This window comes from Columba livia, chromosome 2, assembly GCF_036013475.1.
Source record: "Columba livia isolate bColLiv1 breed racing homer chromosome 2, bColLiv1.pat.W.v2, whole genome shotgun sequence".
NCBI lineage: Eukaryota > Metazoa > Chordata > Aves > Columbiformes > Columbidae > Columba > Columba livia.
In genome coordinates, this window is record NC_088603.1 from 97,944,701 (window position 1) to 97,958,560 (window position 13,860).

The 13,860-nt window shown below is 40.5% G+C and overlaps 1 protein-coding gene across 2 annotated transcripts in view; it reads left to right on the forward strand.

Annotated features, from left to right (window-relative positions):
• Positions 1-13,860, forward strand: part of CTNNAL1 (catenin alpha like 1) — a 59,985-nt gene that overhangs the window by 19,466 nt on the left and 26,659 nt on the right. For both annotated transcript variants that reach the window (XM_065052927.1, XM_065052926.1), the window contains exons 2-4: positions 310-499; positions 8,854-9,041; positions 13,202-13,321. In XM_065052927.1, the coding sequence (XP_064908999.1) occupies positions 466-499; positions 8,854-9,041; positions 13,202-13,321 (342 nt within the window). In that variant the 5' untranslated portion in view covers positions 310-465. The remainder of the gene's footprint in view (positions 1-309; positions 500-8,853; positions 9,042-13,201; positions 13,322-13,860) is intronic.

The following is a 13,860-nucleotide window of genomic DNA, read 5'->3' on the forward strand; positions in this document are numbered from 1 at the left end:
GTGAGAAAGCCTCTTGTGAGACCTAGGGCAGCTTATTTTAATACTGCAAACAGGAGGAAAAAAAAGAATCCTTCCTTGCATTTGAGATGTCAGATAAGTTGAGATCACAGCAGATGAGCAAACTTAATTATACTCCATTTTTTTTCTTTCTCTGAGAAGTTAAATGATACCTCATGACTCAACACTAAATTTTATAAGTGAAGTACGGTAAAAATCTACTACTGAGTTCAGTTCAAAACTTGCCTTTAATACTAAAGTTAAAATGTTTTCTTGCATACAGTTCTAATAATTAACTCTTCTTGTTTGCAGATAACTACTCTTATTAATCATAAGGATAAACCAAAGCGTTCAGACAAGACTCTGCAAGCAATTCAGCGAGTGGGCCAAGCAGTTAACCTGGCAGTTGGAAGATTTGTTACAGTAGGTGAAGCTATAGCCAATGAAAATCATGAATTGAAAGAGGAAATGAGTGTTGCTTGCATCGAGGCAAGGAGAGCGGGTATGTAGTTACTTGTGAAATTTGTAACCTCTTGTGCCATTTTTGGCACGCTACTTTTAGTATCAGGAATAATGTAAGAACTTTATTACTTGATGGCTTACTCCTCTTGTGCTGGTTCATTCAAGGCCTGATCTGTTACCTGATTTTGTCACTTAAATTGCTGTCATCGTATGAACAGGGAATGGAATTGTGTGTTAGCTTTGATTTTCATAGGACCTTCTGCCGCAAGGAATCATCTGACTGCTCTTTGTCTTACGATGTTACTACAGACAAAGAGCAGAGTGATAAGAATACAACTTTAGATTTCATAGCTCTTGAGCTAAAACAGTGGAGTATTTAGAGTAATTTGAGTATTATGCTATTGAGGTCACTGGTGTTCTAAATCTAAATGTCTGAATGAAGGTCAGTGTCAACCCATATTTCGTCAGGACTCAGTAAGATGACTCAGATCAGTCATCTGATGACTCCCCTCAGTAGAATGAAAATCATATTGTACTTGTCTTTTTGCTGGATTCAGCTTATGTTGCAAACCTGCTCTGTGTGTGGATTGAATGTGAAAAATGAATAACTGATGGAGTTGCTTGCTATCACTCCCTTCTTTCCCCCAGAAGCCTCTATCTAGGCAAATAGTGGGTTACATTCTCTGATACTGAAAGCGAATGTCAGTGTCATGCTAGAAACTACTTTCCTGGATGTTAAATACTGTTCCTTGCATGATACTTCAGCAGCTCGTATTAAAGGCATATTCTTACATGTGCAGTGCAGCCTTCAGGAAGATCACGGGTAGAAGAACATTCCTTTTGTTGTTAGTGGTGGTGGGGTTTTGTATTTTCTTTCTAATACATTTGAATAATGGGAAATTCTGCTTGAAGCTTTTCCCATTTAAGCAGGTGGAAGTACCTGCAGGTGTGACAGATTTTCTGTGGCTTCAGGGAGACAATCTTGAGCTTTCAGATGTGGAGGCAAATAAATGACCCTTCAACACACTAATTCTTGATAACTGCAGAAAGGAATAGTACTCCAAGACATAGGTTACTGTACTTAAAATTGATCTGTTAAGGTAAACTGGACTTGTGGGGAAGTGTTTAGGTTTTAACTTTAAATAACTTCAGAAGCTTGAGAAACTTGTCTTTTGGTGTCCTAGCCAGTACATTTATTGCTGAATCACTGTGCTGGCCTCAGACCTTGGAGGTGCAGTTCATACTATTTTTGTGATTAAAAAAAAAAAAAAAAGCTTAGAAATTGAGCATGATATTGTAAGAAATCCTCTGAACATCCCTCAACGAGTTGCAATGTTTAGAGAAATGCTGGTGGTAAATGAACATTTTTGTGATTTGAAGGACTACTCTAGATAAACTTCAGCCTGTAGATTCTTGGTCGCTCCAGTAAACTTGGCTGCAAACAGAAATGTCCTAATTTGAAAACATTCCACTTGTTATATGAAGCATGTGTTTTCTCTTCAGGGATCCAAGTAAAATGCTGACAAGCCAAAGTTGCCAAAGTTGATGTTGATAACCTCAGCTGCTAGAAGAGCAGCGCAGTCTGGGTCTCTGTTTCTTGACTTGCCGGTTATGCTGTGATGTAGTGGGTTGACCCTGCTGGACAACAGGTGCCCACCAAAGCTGCTCTGTCACTCCCCTCCTCAGCTGAGCAGGGCAGAGGGAATATGACAAAAGGCTCACGGGCTGAGATGAGAACAGGGAGAGATCACTCACCAATTACTGTCATGGGCAAAACAGACTCGACTTGGGGAATGTTAATCTATTACCAATCAAATCAGAGTAGGATAATGAGAAATAAAAACTAAATCTTAAAACATCTTCCCCCCACCCCTCCCTTTCCCAGGCTCAACTTCACTCCCGATTTTCTCTACCTCCTCCCTGGCAGCAGCACAGGGGGACAGGGAATGGGGGCTGTTGGTCAGTTCATCATGTTGTCTCTGCCGCTCCTCCCTCTTCAGGGGGAGGACTCCTCACACTCTTCCCCTGCTCCACTGTGGGGCCCCTCCTGCAGTAGGCAGTCCTCCATAAACTTCTCCAACATGAGTCCTTCCCATGACCTGCAGTTATTCAGAAACTGCTCCAGCATGGGTCCCTTCCATGGGGTGCAGTCCTTCAGGAACAGACCGTTTCAGCGTGGGTGCCCCAGAGGATCACAAATTCTGCCAGCAAACCTGCTCCAGCCTGGACTTCTCTCTCTATGGGGCCACAGATCCTGCCAGGAACCTTCTCCAGTGTGGGCTTCCTGCAAGGTCGCAGCCTCCTTCAGGAATTCCCCCTCCTCCAGTGTGGGATTCTTCATGGAACAAAGGTGAATAGCTGCTCCACTGTGGACCTCCATGGGCTGCAGGAGGACAACTGGCCTCACCATGGTCCACACTACGGGCTGCAGGGGAATCTCTGCTCTGGCACTTGAAGCACCTCCTGCCCTCCTCCTTAGTGATGTTGGTGTTTGCAGAGGTGTTTCTCTGACATACTTTCACTCCTCTCTTTGGCTGCAGTTCTGCAGGCTTTTTTCCCCTTTTTAACTAAATTATCCCATGGGTGCTACCACCATTGCTGATGGACTTGGCCTTGGCCAGTGGCGGGTCTGTCTTGGAGCCGGCTGACATTGGGTCTGTGAGACATGGGGAAAACTTCTGGCAGCTTCTCACAGAAGCCACCCCTGCGGCCCCCCTGCTACCAAAACCTTGCCATGCAAAGACAATACATGTGGCCGAGTGCTTTTTCTCCCTATCAGCCTATCCAGGAGGAGCTCAGAATCTAAAAATAGTCTGCAGTATTTTCTCTCACCAAATGATCGTACTTTTTTACATTGTACATTTTGTTTCCTGTTATGCAGTAATATGCCTCAATCTAGTGGAGTGAAGATACAGACTGTTTACTTTTCTGTCAAGCCTCATATTTACCTTGACAGGGGTCAGTTATTCTCTTTTAGCTATTGAGATCTATCTAAGACTTACACGGGAAATTCAGTATATCAAATGTGTTTGCTGCTGTTTTTTTGTATGGTGTTTTTTTTGTGCCAGTATTATCTCTGTGGACTGTTAAGTGTTGGTCAAGGTCAGAGAGTGCTTTGTGCAGAGAAATTCTTATGGGTCACTGTCCTCTGAATTCAGTCTCTAAATGCAGTTGCTCAAGTGCCATTTTGGACAACTTCGGTGTTACAAAGCAAGCCCATAAAATCTGGCCAATTATAGCCAAGAATGTTGAGTTGTATAAAATAATCCCATGTTCTGATACCAAGGTTGCCTTGCTGTTTATGACGGAGGATGTTGTAGAGCTGTTCATACTTCATTTTAACCAGTAAATTAGATGGTGCCTCAAAAAATAAAGAGAGATTCTGTTAGGCATAGAAGATAGATTTCAACACTAAAGAATTTAGAACATAAAGCATCTCGGTTGCTAAGAAAAGTAGGGAGTCTTTAAATCAATTGCATATCCTGCAGACGCTTTGAAGGATGACAGATGTTGTATCTGTCTCATGTGAAGGGTGTAATCAGTGATCCAAAGTGTTTCAGACTTGTTGTGACTCTTGCCTTGTAATAAACCTTGTAATTTGATTGACTCAAAAGAGAATCATAAAACACTGCAGAGGGCCACGTAGCAGATTTTGCCTAACATTACTCTTGCACCATGTCAGTGTTTACAGTGACAGTATTGTAGTGGAATGCAACACATTTTTAGATGCCCATCTGTGTCATTGTTGGTTTGAGGGGGTTTGTGTGTTTGGGTTTTTCATTTGTTTGTTTGTTTTTGTTTTGTTTTGTTTGTGGGTTTTGTTTTGTTTGTTTGTTTGTTTCCTAAAAATGTGGGGAAGACCGGTTCATTTAAAAGAGAAAACACATGTCAAGAATGAGCTAGTGTGTCATAACATTTTCACTGTTTTCTACCGGTTGACTACAAAGCCCTAAAGGAAGACATGGAATAAATTGGAAGTAATAAATAGTGCTCTCCTGGTTTTGCCATGTCTTTTAGTACAGAGAAGGACTAAATTAATGAGGTTGAAAACTAACAATTTAAAATGGATAAATAAAATCACAGAATAACATAATTTGGAAGAGACATTTAACTCCAAGAATGGAGACTCTACAATTTCTTGTACACCTCTTACAGTCTTTGACCACTCTTACAGGGGCAACAGTGTTATCTTTTATCTTGTCCATTGCTATTTGTTTGATCCCTTTGCACTGCTGGGATCAGTCTGTGTCTGCCTCCTTCATGCCTGCCCATTAGGTAGGTAGTTGTAGACCACAGTAAACTTTTCCATTGGCCTTTTCTTCTTGAAGTGGAATGAACGTGCTTCCTTCAACCTCACCCCTTATGTCACATGCTCCACTGTGTCAGTGATTTCCCTTGTTCAGGGGAGCCCCAGACTGGACATGATACTCCAGATGCTGTCTCACAGGTGCCAACCAGAAGGGAAGAACCATTTCTGCAGCCTGCTGGTTACACTTCTGCTAACAACCCAGCTTGCAGCTGGCCATCACTGAACTCCTGTTCAGCTCTTTGGCCACCAGGACCATTGTGTCTTTTCCCACAAAAGTTCTCTCCAGGCAGCTGATCCATCCTGTACTGTTGCCTGGTGTTATCCTGCCCCAGATGCAGGAATGGATATTATTGCCTTTGTTGGACTTCACAAACTTCCTGTCAGACCATCTTTCTAGCCTGTCCCTCAGTCTAGCAGCTCTATCCTCCAGCATATCAGACGCTCCCCTATTTGGTGGTGTTCACATGTCTGTTGAACATGCTGACCCATCATCCAGGGAACAGTTTTGGTGCCTTGTATCAGTCTCTGAGGGATGCCACTGGTAATTGACCATCTGGTAGACTTTATACCACAGATCACCATCCTGGAGCCCAATGGTCAGGTCCATTTTCTATCTACTTTATTGTTTACTTATCCAGTACGTATTTCATTATTTAGTTATAAGGACACTCTGGGAGATCATGTGGGAGGCCTTGCTAATGTTGATATACACAGCATCCATTACTTCTTTTTCTAGAGACAGTGTGATTGCATCACAGAAGGCATTTAGGTCAATAAAGGACTATTCACCCTTGCAGGTTTGTGCTGACTCTTGCCAATTGCATTTTTCTGCTTCATGTGGTAATGACTTCCAGAATGATTTTAGTAATATTCCTGGAGGCTGATGTGAGGCAGACTAGCTCATAATTACCTGAGTTTTTCTTGTTACCCTTTTTGAAGATGGATGTGACAGTCGCCTTTCTGTCATTGGAGACTGCTCACAATTGTTACCATCTCTCAGACATGATAGCAGAATTATAGTGACACTCTCAGATGTGTCCCATGGACTTGTGTATGCCCAGCTGGCTTAAATATTCCCTAGTTCAGTCTTTTTACCCTACCAGGTCTTGATCCTCATAGCTTACTCCCAGGGCACCATTCCCACTCCTGTAATTTCAGATCTGCAGGCAGAGAAGGAAGGCTTTGTTCTTTTGTCAGAAGTCTCAAGTTTCTAGGGCTGTCTGGTGCTTTTGAAAGGTAGATACTGCAGCTATTTCTATGTTCTCTGATTACTCTTTGTATTATTAGGTGCTTCACCTGTGACTTGATAATTCAGCTTCAAGAAGGTGAATCCCACAGCATAAGAAATGGGATAATGACGTTGTGCATCCTTCCTTGGTTACCAAAAGAACTTTTTGTCCATTTTAATTGTTCGCTGTGTGTTTTTACAGCATTTTATGTGGTCACATACATTTTGAGGTCAAATGAAGAGATTTGGGTTAATCTGCTGACAAAGTTGAACAGTTCCAACTAGAAATTGGCCTGAATTGAAATGAATTTGACTGTGGAGAAGGCAATGGCCAATCTGTTTTGCTGTTAAATGATCTCCTTGCCTGGCTGGAGACTTGTCTTACAACTTCACTATTATTCACCTGGCTGCTCTAGCTGTTTGCATAATCACAGTATCACAGTATGTTTGGGATTGGAAGGGACCTCAAAAGATCATCTAGTCCAATCCCCCTGCTGGAGCAGGAACAGCTAGGTGAGGTCGCACAGGAACATGTCCAGGTGGGTTTTGAATGTCTCCAGAGAAGGAGACTCCACAACCTCCCTGGGCAGCCTGTTCCAGTGCTCTGGCACCCTCACTGAGAAGAAGTTTCTTCTCAAATTTAAGCGGAACCTCTTGTGTTCCAGTTTGATCCCATTACCCCTTGTCCTATCATTGTTTGCCACCGAGAAGAGCCTGGCTCCATCCTCATGGCACTCATCCTTTATATATTTATAAACATTGATAAGGTCCCCCCTTAGTCTCCTCTTCTCCAAACTGAAGAGACCCAGCTCCCTCAGCCTTTCTTCATAAGGGAGGTGCTCCACTCCTTTAATCATCTTTGTTGCCCTGTGCTGGACCCTCTCCAGCAGTTCCCTGTCCTTCTTGAACTGAGGGGCCCAGAACTGGACACAATATTCCAGATGTGGTCTCACCAGGGCGGAGTGGAGGGGAAGGAGGACCTCTCTCGATCTACTAACCACCCCCCTTGTAATACACCCCAGGATGCCATTGGCCTTCCTGGCCACAAGGGCACAGTGCTGGCTCATGGTCATCCTGTTGTCCACCAGGACCCCCAGGTCCCTTTCCCCTACACTGCTCTCTAATATGTAATTTCCCAACCTATACTGGAACCTGGGGTTGTTCCTGCCCAGATGCAGGACTCTACACTTTCCCTTGTTAAATTTCATCAGGTTATTCCCCGCCCAACTCTCCAGCCTGTCCAGGTCCCGCTGGATGGCAGCACAGCCTTCTGGTGTGTCAGCCACCCCTCCCAGCTTAGTGTCATCAGCAAACTTGCTGATAGTATACTCTATTCCCTCGTCTAAATGGTTAGTGAATATATTGAATAATATTGGCCCCAGTACTGACCCCTGAGGCACTCCACTAGATACTGGCCTCATAATAGCTGTACTTTTATAATTCTTCTTGTTTCATTTTCAGGCACTTCAGCTGTATGGAACTCACCATTTCAGATTGTTCTCTGTTTATCATATTTGCATACTTAGAATACAGAGACCCTCTGATTATTGTACCTTTACTTCTATAACCTGGCTCAGTCCTAGCAAAATAACTGGAAGTTCTTTGTCGTAATGTGAAACTTATTCAGGCAATTTAGGATCTCAAGGGTTTACAGTTGTTGGAGGAGTCAAATCTATACATAAACACTGTCAGGCCTTCCTTGTTCTATAGTGTTTGTGTGTGGTATTTCCAGACTAATAATGCACCCTCAGGTTCTTCATATGGGACCTCTAGCTTTATCAGGCTTTTGAAGTGAGTATCTTGTCTGCTTAGGTGAATTACCTTAGTTGAGGTTTTGAAGATGAGTCATAGAGGACTCAATCAAATGTCCTAGATTTTATCTTCAAGGATAATCTGCAGGTTAGTTGCAGGTTGAACATCTTGCCTTGCATGCTAACAAAAAGCATGTCTCAGAGCTTGCCTGAGTTCAGTCTCCCAGTGGTCCTTCTGTGGTTCTGAAATAGGAAACTGCTCTATGCCTTTCCTCTATTGTACTATTATCTAGGGTACCCCAGAAATTTTAATTGAATAGAGGCCTGTGATTTTTCTCAGATAAGGAGACCCATTGGCTGCAATAGATTGTAGAATTTGTTACCACATAAAAAATAGAAGTGGTCAAACAGTCCTACTTAACTATGGTCGTATTAAATGCTAGTTGAATAAAAAGCTGCTTATGAACTGAAAATTAGTGCTTCTTTGCCACTTTTTCCCTCCTCTTTCTGACAACATACTGTTTTGTGTTACTCTTTTGAACATAAAATGCAATATTTTCACTATAATGCTTCAGTCCTATAAGTTATAAAGTTATTTTTTTAAGTCTCTTTATTCTTCATCCCTGAAGACTTCTGCAGGAATACAAAATCCATAAGTTACGCGAATACTGACTGAAATTTGGAAGGTGGAGGGGAACTTGCAGTTCTTTCTTCCTTGCTGCATTCCACTCTTTCAGTGGGTTGGTTGATGCTGCAGGTGTCGTCACTGATTTGACTTTTTGCTATTAAAACTGGAAAAATATCTCCCATGAACATTTTCTCCCTCCATACTCCGCAGCTTCATCCCCTCCACCTGACACATCTGTAGACTACTGTAAGAAAACTAGTCTGTGTTACAGATGAAAGAACAAGGCATTACTGAATAACAGTTCAGGTTTAAATATGGAGAGGGTGCCACCAACAGTCAGTAGAAGGAAGTGAAGTGAAATAAAAAAGAGTTGTAGGTAGTTGGTTTTGTTCCTCAAAGGTAAAAGTTAAGAATGCTTAATGGCCCAGTATATTTCTTTGTAAGTCTGAACCGTTAATTATTTGTTTTTTGCTTCTAGGTGAAACAATTGCACAGCTTACGGACGTGGCAAGCTTAGATCATCCGGAATCTGACAGCCACATAACAATCTTTACTGACAAAACGGGTGTGGTAAAAGCTGCAAGGCTGTTGCTTTCTTCGGTCACAAAGGTCCTGGTGTTAGCAGACAGAATTGTTATTAAGCAAATTATAACTTCCAGAAACAAGGTATTTGTAGCTCCTTTTTTGTTTTGCTTAACCGATACCTGGAGTAAATGCAAAAGAGTGTTTCCAAATTAAGTGGTATTTTCATTGTATCTCTTGGGAAGGTACAAAAGAGGTAAAAATTAATGTCTTGCACATGTTCACCTATCAGATAGCTGAAAGGGGATGGGTGCAAATCAAGGAGAATAAAATAAAAATTTTCAGTGTCTTTCTACATTTTAAGTGACCTGTATTGCTCTGTTGACTTAGTATGATGGAGAAGATGCTGCGTTACTGCTTATTTAAGTTTGCTGCAAGGTGGAAAGTGTGTCTGTCAGTAAAATGGACAATAAAAGCTTCCACTTGCTAAGGACAGGATGTTTGTATTGCCAAGATCAAGACAAGGAGCACATTATGAATGTGTCTAAGGCAAAAAGCTGTGAGGAACGCTGATAAAAGTCTGTGCTAGTGATGTGAGGCTTAGAGATTGAAAGTTTTTTGTGCAGTTTAACTTATGTCTTGAAACTTAGTTTGAAACTACTTAGTTGATTTAAATAATGTATGAAGACACATTTAACCTCAGATGTACTGCAGTGTCTTGGCTGTAGGATATTCTTTCTTTTTCTTCTCCCCTGATGTGCTAGAACAAAATTAGAAAAACCTCATGTTTGAAAAATGAGAGCCTGATGGGACCTGGGTTTTTCCATTAATTTTCAACTCATAATCCAGAGCGGAGCCCGTCTTTCCTCTCTTGACTCCTCATAGTTTCTTTCTTCCTTTGCTTTCCAGACATGCTGGTCTCTCTTTTGCAGATCTGAGATCCAAGGCACTTAGTTGAGTCTAGGATTCAAAAACTATGGCAATACCTGCTTCAGTCTGGCTTTAGGCTTAGCAGCACTCATTTGTGGTCTTAGTGCTGTTCTCCCAGTGCTTGGTGAAGGTGGCAGCAGTTTTATTAATATTAGTTTGCTGAAGTCACTTGCAGCTTTGGTCTTCTCTTGTACTGAGGATCAGAATGGTACATTTAATACCTTTAGCTGCCTTTTTTGAGCTTTTCTTCTGCCCTTGCCTGCAGCCATGCAGTGATCTGAATTAATTTACCTTTCTAAAAGTGGCTGGTGTTAACATAGGTTTAGGCTACAGAGCAACTGCGCAAGTGCTTGTAGCAGAAAGGGTTAAGGAGGGATATATCTTTTCAGCAGCAGGGCATGGTTTATGATAGTTTTAAATAAATATGAAAATATTGTCATATATACAGTGATATGAATATAGTAAGTATTTGCACAGGATTTAATTTTGAAGGTATTTAAAATGAACTCTGATTTTCCAGACTAAGTGTGTCTGACTCCCAATTGCCATAGTCACCACAGTGTTTGTGGTCTTTTGGGTTTTATTGCTTTCTCCTTTCTACCCCTAGGCTACGTGTGCTTGAGAATGTCTGTTCTGTTTGTGTTACCAGTAGAAAAACTTGCATCTCTCAGACCAAATTAAACAAATGATGGTATCTTACACAGGCAGTACTTTGATATTTATAGAGTACATTCCTGAAAAGTGTGTCAGACACTGGTGTGATGGATAGCAAAGCAGTTCTTTCTCTAAGAAATATTTTGGTAGAGTTATGATGTGGGCAGGGACTTAAGAATTGCACACAAATACTCAGAGACAGTGTAGTATAACACGACATAGAGGATGGAAAGGCAGGAGCAGTATCATCAGTACTGCCAGCTGGAGCAGTTTTTTGGAGGGGGTCACTTTTCCAGAAGATACCAGCTGCATTTTCATCTTACAGACTGAATGCCCAGTGTTAAACTTTTAGTTCCAGTTTGCTTGCTGCCTCTTTCTGAATGCCTTAATTTTCATTATCATCATCATCATCTTCCTCAAGTGAAACAAGAGTAGATAAGTCAACCAAGGACCAAGAACAGAGAAACAGCTTAGTGGGTGGACATCCAATCTCATAGGCTGATGAAGTGATTGAGATCTTCTGGAATGGTAATCTGCTCCAGAACCCAGCCTCTGGTTGATGATCCCACTGATCCTGTTCCCGCTTCTGCATCCTTTGTGTCATATATACCGTGCCTGTGGTCTTAGTTTGTGTGCATTTCTTACATCCAGGCGCATGTCTTTCCAACCTTACAAAATTTGTTTCACTGTCCATCCAACTTAGTCACTGCATCGGTGAGCTTAACATCTCGCTCTGCTTACTGGCATCAGTCAGGTTAGGAGTGTCAGACCAAGGAATTGGGAAGTGACAGGTAGTGGGGGTGTTGCTGCACTGTGCACATTGGATCAAAATATGGATATGCCCCCAAGTGATGTCAGCCTACAACCGCTGGCTGAAAGGTGACATTCATAGTGCTGCAGTAGCTTTGTGAAACTAATTTAGATATGAAGAGGAACTTCAAGCCTTTTTTGATACATAATTTTAACTTTATATTTTAAAATGTATATTTTAATTACTATCTGTGTGTTTCACATTGAAGAAAGTTTAAAATGGAAAATTACGAACACATCACAGGTATTTGGCATTTTAACAGCTTCTTGAATAAGCTTTAGGCATATTTAAAGCTGTCTATATGGCTTCTCCCTGTATGTATTACTAGTTTATTGGAATGTCAGCTCTACCTGGAATGTCTAGAATTGTTAACTGTAATGGAAATGCATGTGCTTTCACTGGAATTTTTATTTGACAAGACATCTGTCATGACAGCAACACTCACTTTAGGGTAACTGTAACAGAGTTGCTTGCAACCAGGACCATACTCATGAAGTACTATACTTGCTGAAACCAAGAACGTTTGAACATAATTGCTATTATTTTTTTTATCCATTTTTAGAAGAGAAAGTTGAACCTTAACTTCTATGTTTTCTCCTTTCTCCACATTCACTTTTCTATATCTTTACTTTCCCAGTCCTGTTGTTCTCTGCTTCTTCTGCATTTGTACTATTTTCACATCTTCATCTTTGTGCAGCTTCCTTCCAAATCCTTTCTACCCCAGCCTTGCTCGTGCATCAACACCTAAATCACAAAAATGATGGTTTCTGCAGCCGTGGTGGAGCTGGCTGCACAACATAAGATGCTCAGACTGATACTGTGGTCCAGTGTTGCATGATAAAGCAGTATGTTCCACTGCACTCACAGGTTTTAGTTGAACATTTGCATTATGTAGATTGGGATGGAGGGGCCACTCTATTACAAAAGAATGGGTGCTTCTAGAAAGGTTCTCCTGGGTTGCAGAGAGTGAGTAGATTGTCATAATCAGGTATGCAGACTGCTTTTTTTAGTTGGGGGAAGATATTTTTGGCATAGGAAAAGAAATATAAGTTGAAGTTTCTCCCTTTCAAGTACAGTTTGTTAATTTTTCATGCGGTATCTGATCTCCAGTGTGAAACACAATAAAGAACTGCTTTGATTGTCTTTCTTTCTGAAGGCATTTAGTGGATTTGAAAGGTAGTTTTGGGTTTAGCAACTAGACCTCTAACCTGAAAAACTCTAATGTTAATCTCTGTTATAAACCGTGTTGCAGTGACTCCAGCAGGAGAGCTTCAGTGATTTATAAGCTATATAATAACTTCTGCTGAGTGTTGTAAAAAATGCTGATTTCACATGCTTTTGTGTATCTTGAGTAAGACCGTGATAAAACTTGGGTTCAGTTTGTTCTTTGTTTTATATAGAGCTAATAAAAATCTTCAGAGTTAAAATTGTTATGATATTGTTAGAGTATAAAACTATGTGTTAATTTCTAACTTCTTTGTTTTCTTTTGTGCAACTGTGGTTTTAAAGTTTGAAAGTTCTGCATCTGAAATTGAACTTTAAAACTGAGACTTACAACATAGGGATATAATCTGTATATTAATTTTAGGTACTTATGTTTTTAAATTTAATGTGACAGTAACATTTTTCCTAAATCTGGAAAACAAATCCTGTAATGCCGTTACTCTTGGTACTGGGAAAAGTGAAGAAAATGCTTTTTGAGACTTGACAAGAAATGACTCATTCTTAATGAAGCATGATTATTAATTTAGACTTGATTTCCAGCTGTTATGTTATTAATGCTTAAATAGTAACAAAATTTTAAACCACGTGATTTAGAAGTGTCTGCAAATAATAGTATTCCTAGTTTAGTAATAATGTTTTCTGTTTAGTATCTTGATAATCTACAGTATTGTCCTCTATCTTGCAGGTTCTTGCAACAATGGAACAGCTAGAAAAAGTCAGTAGTTTCCAGGAGTTTGTACAAATATTCAGCCAGTTTGGAAATGAAATGGTAGAGTTTGCCCATTTAACTGGAGATCGGCAAAACGTAAGCATTAACAAAAAGCTGTGAGAGATGTTGTAAGGTATCATTTTCATCTGATTCTCTGGACTATTTGCGTTCTTCTTGGATGATTAATTTTGACAGAACAATTGCTGGTGTCCTATCTCTGAAACCTAACTTTTTCTCCTTGCTCCACTCGAAACACATCCTTTGATTTTAAAGCTCAGCCTGAGAAATACCACTGCATTGTTTGATCCATGTATCTTCCAGAAGTCTGGGTGCATGCTCTTTGAGATGTCCTTTTGCTTCAGTCACAGTCTTTGGGCTTTAACTTTTTTGGCTTATTAGTCTAGTAGATAATTTGTCTGTTATTACTTGATAGGAACAGTTGATGTTTGCACATAATGAAGGGATTTGAAAGCAGAATAATTATTTTAAAGAACTCCAAACATGCAATCTTTAGATCCTAATAAAGCTTTTGCTTGCATTTTTATTATTATTGTTATTATTATGGAATATTTTTCTCGGGTTAGGTCAAAACTTTCTTATGTTGGGATAATGTTTTTGTTTTTTTTTTTTACTTC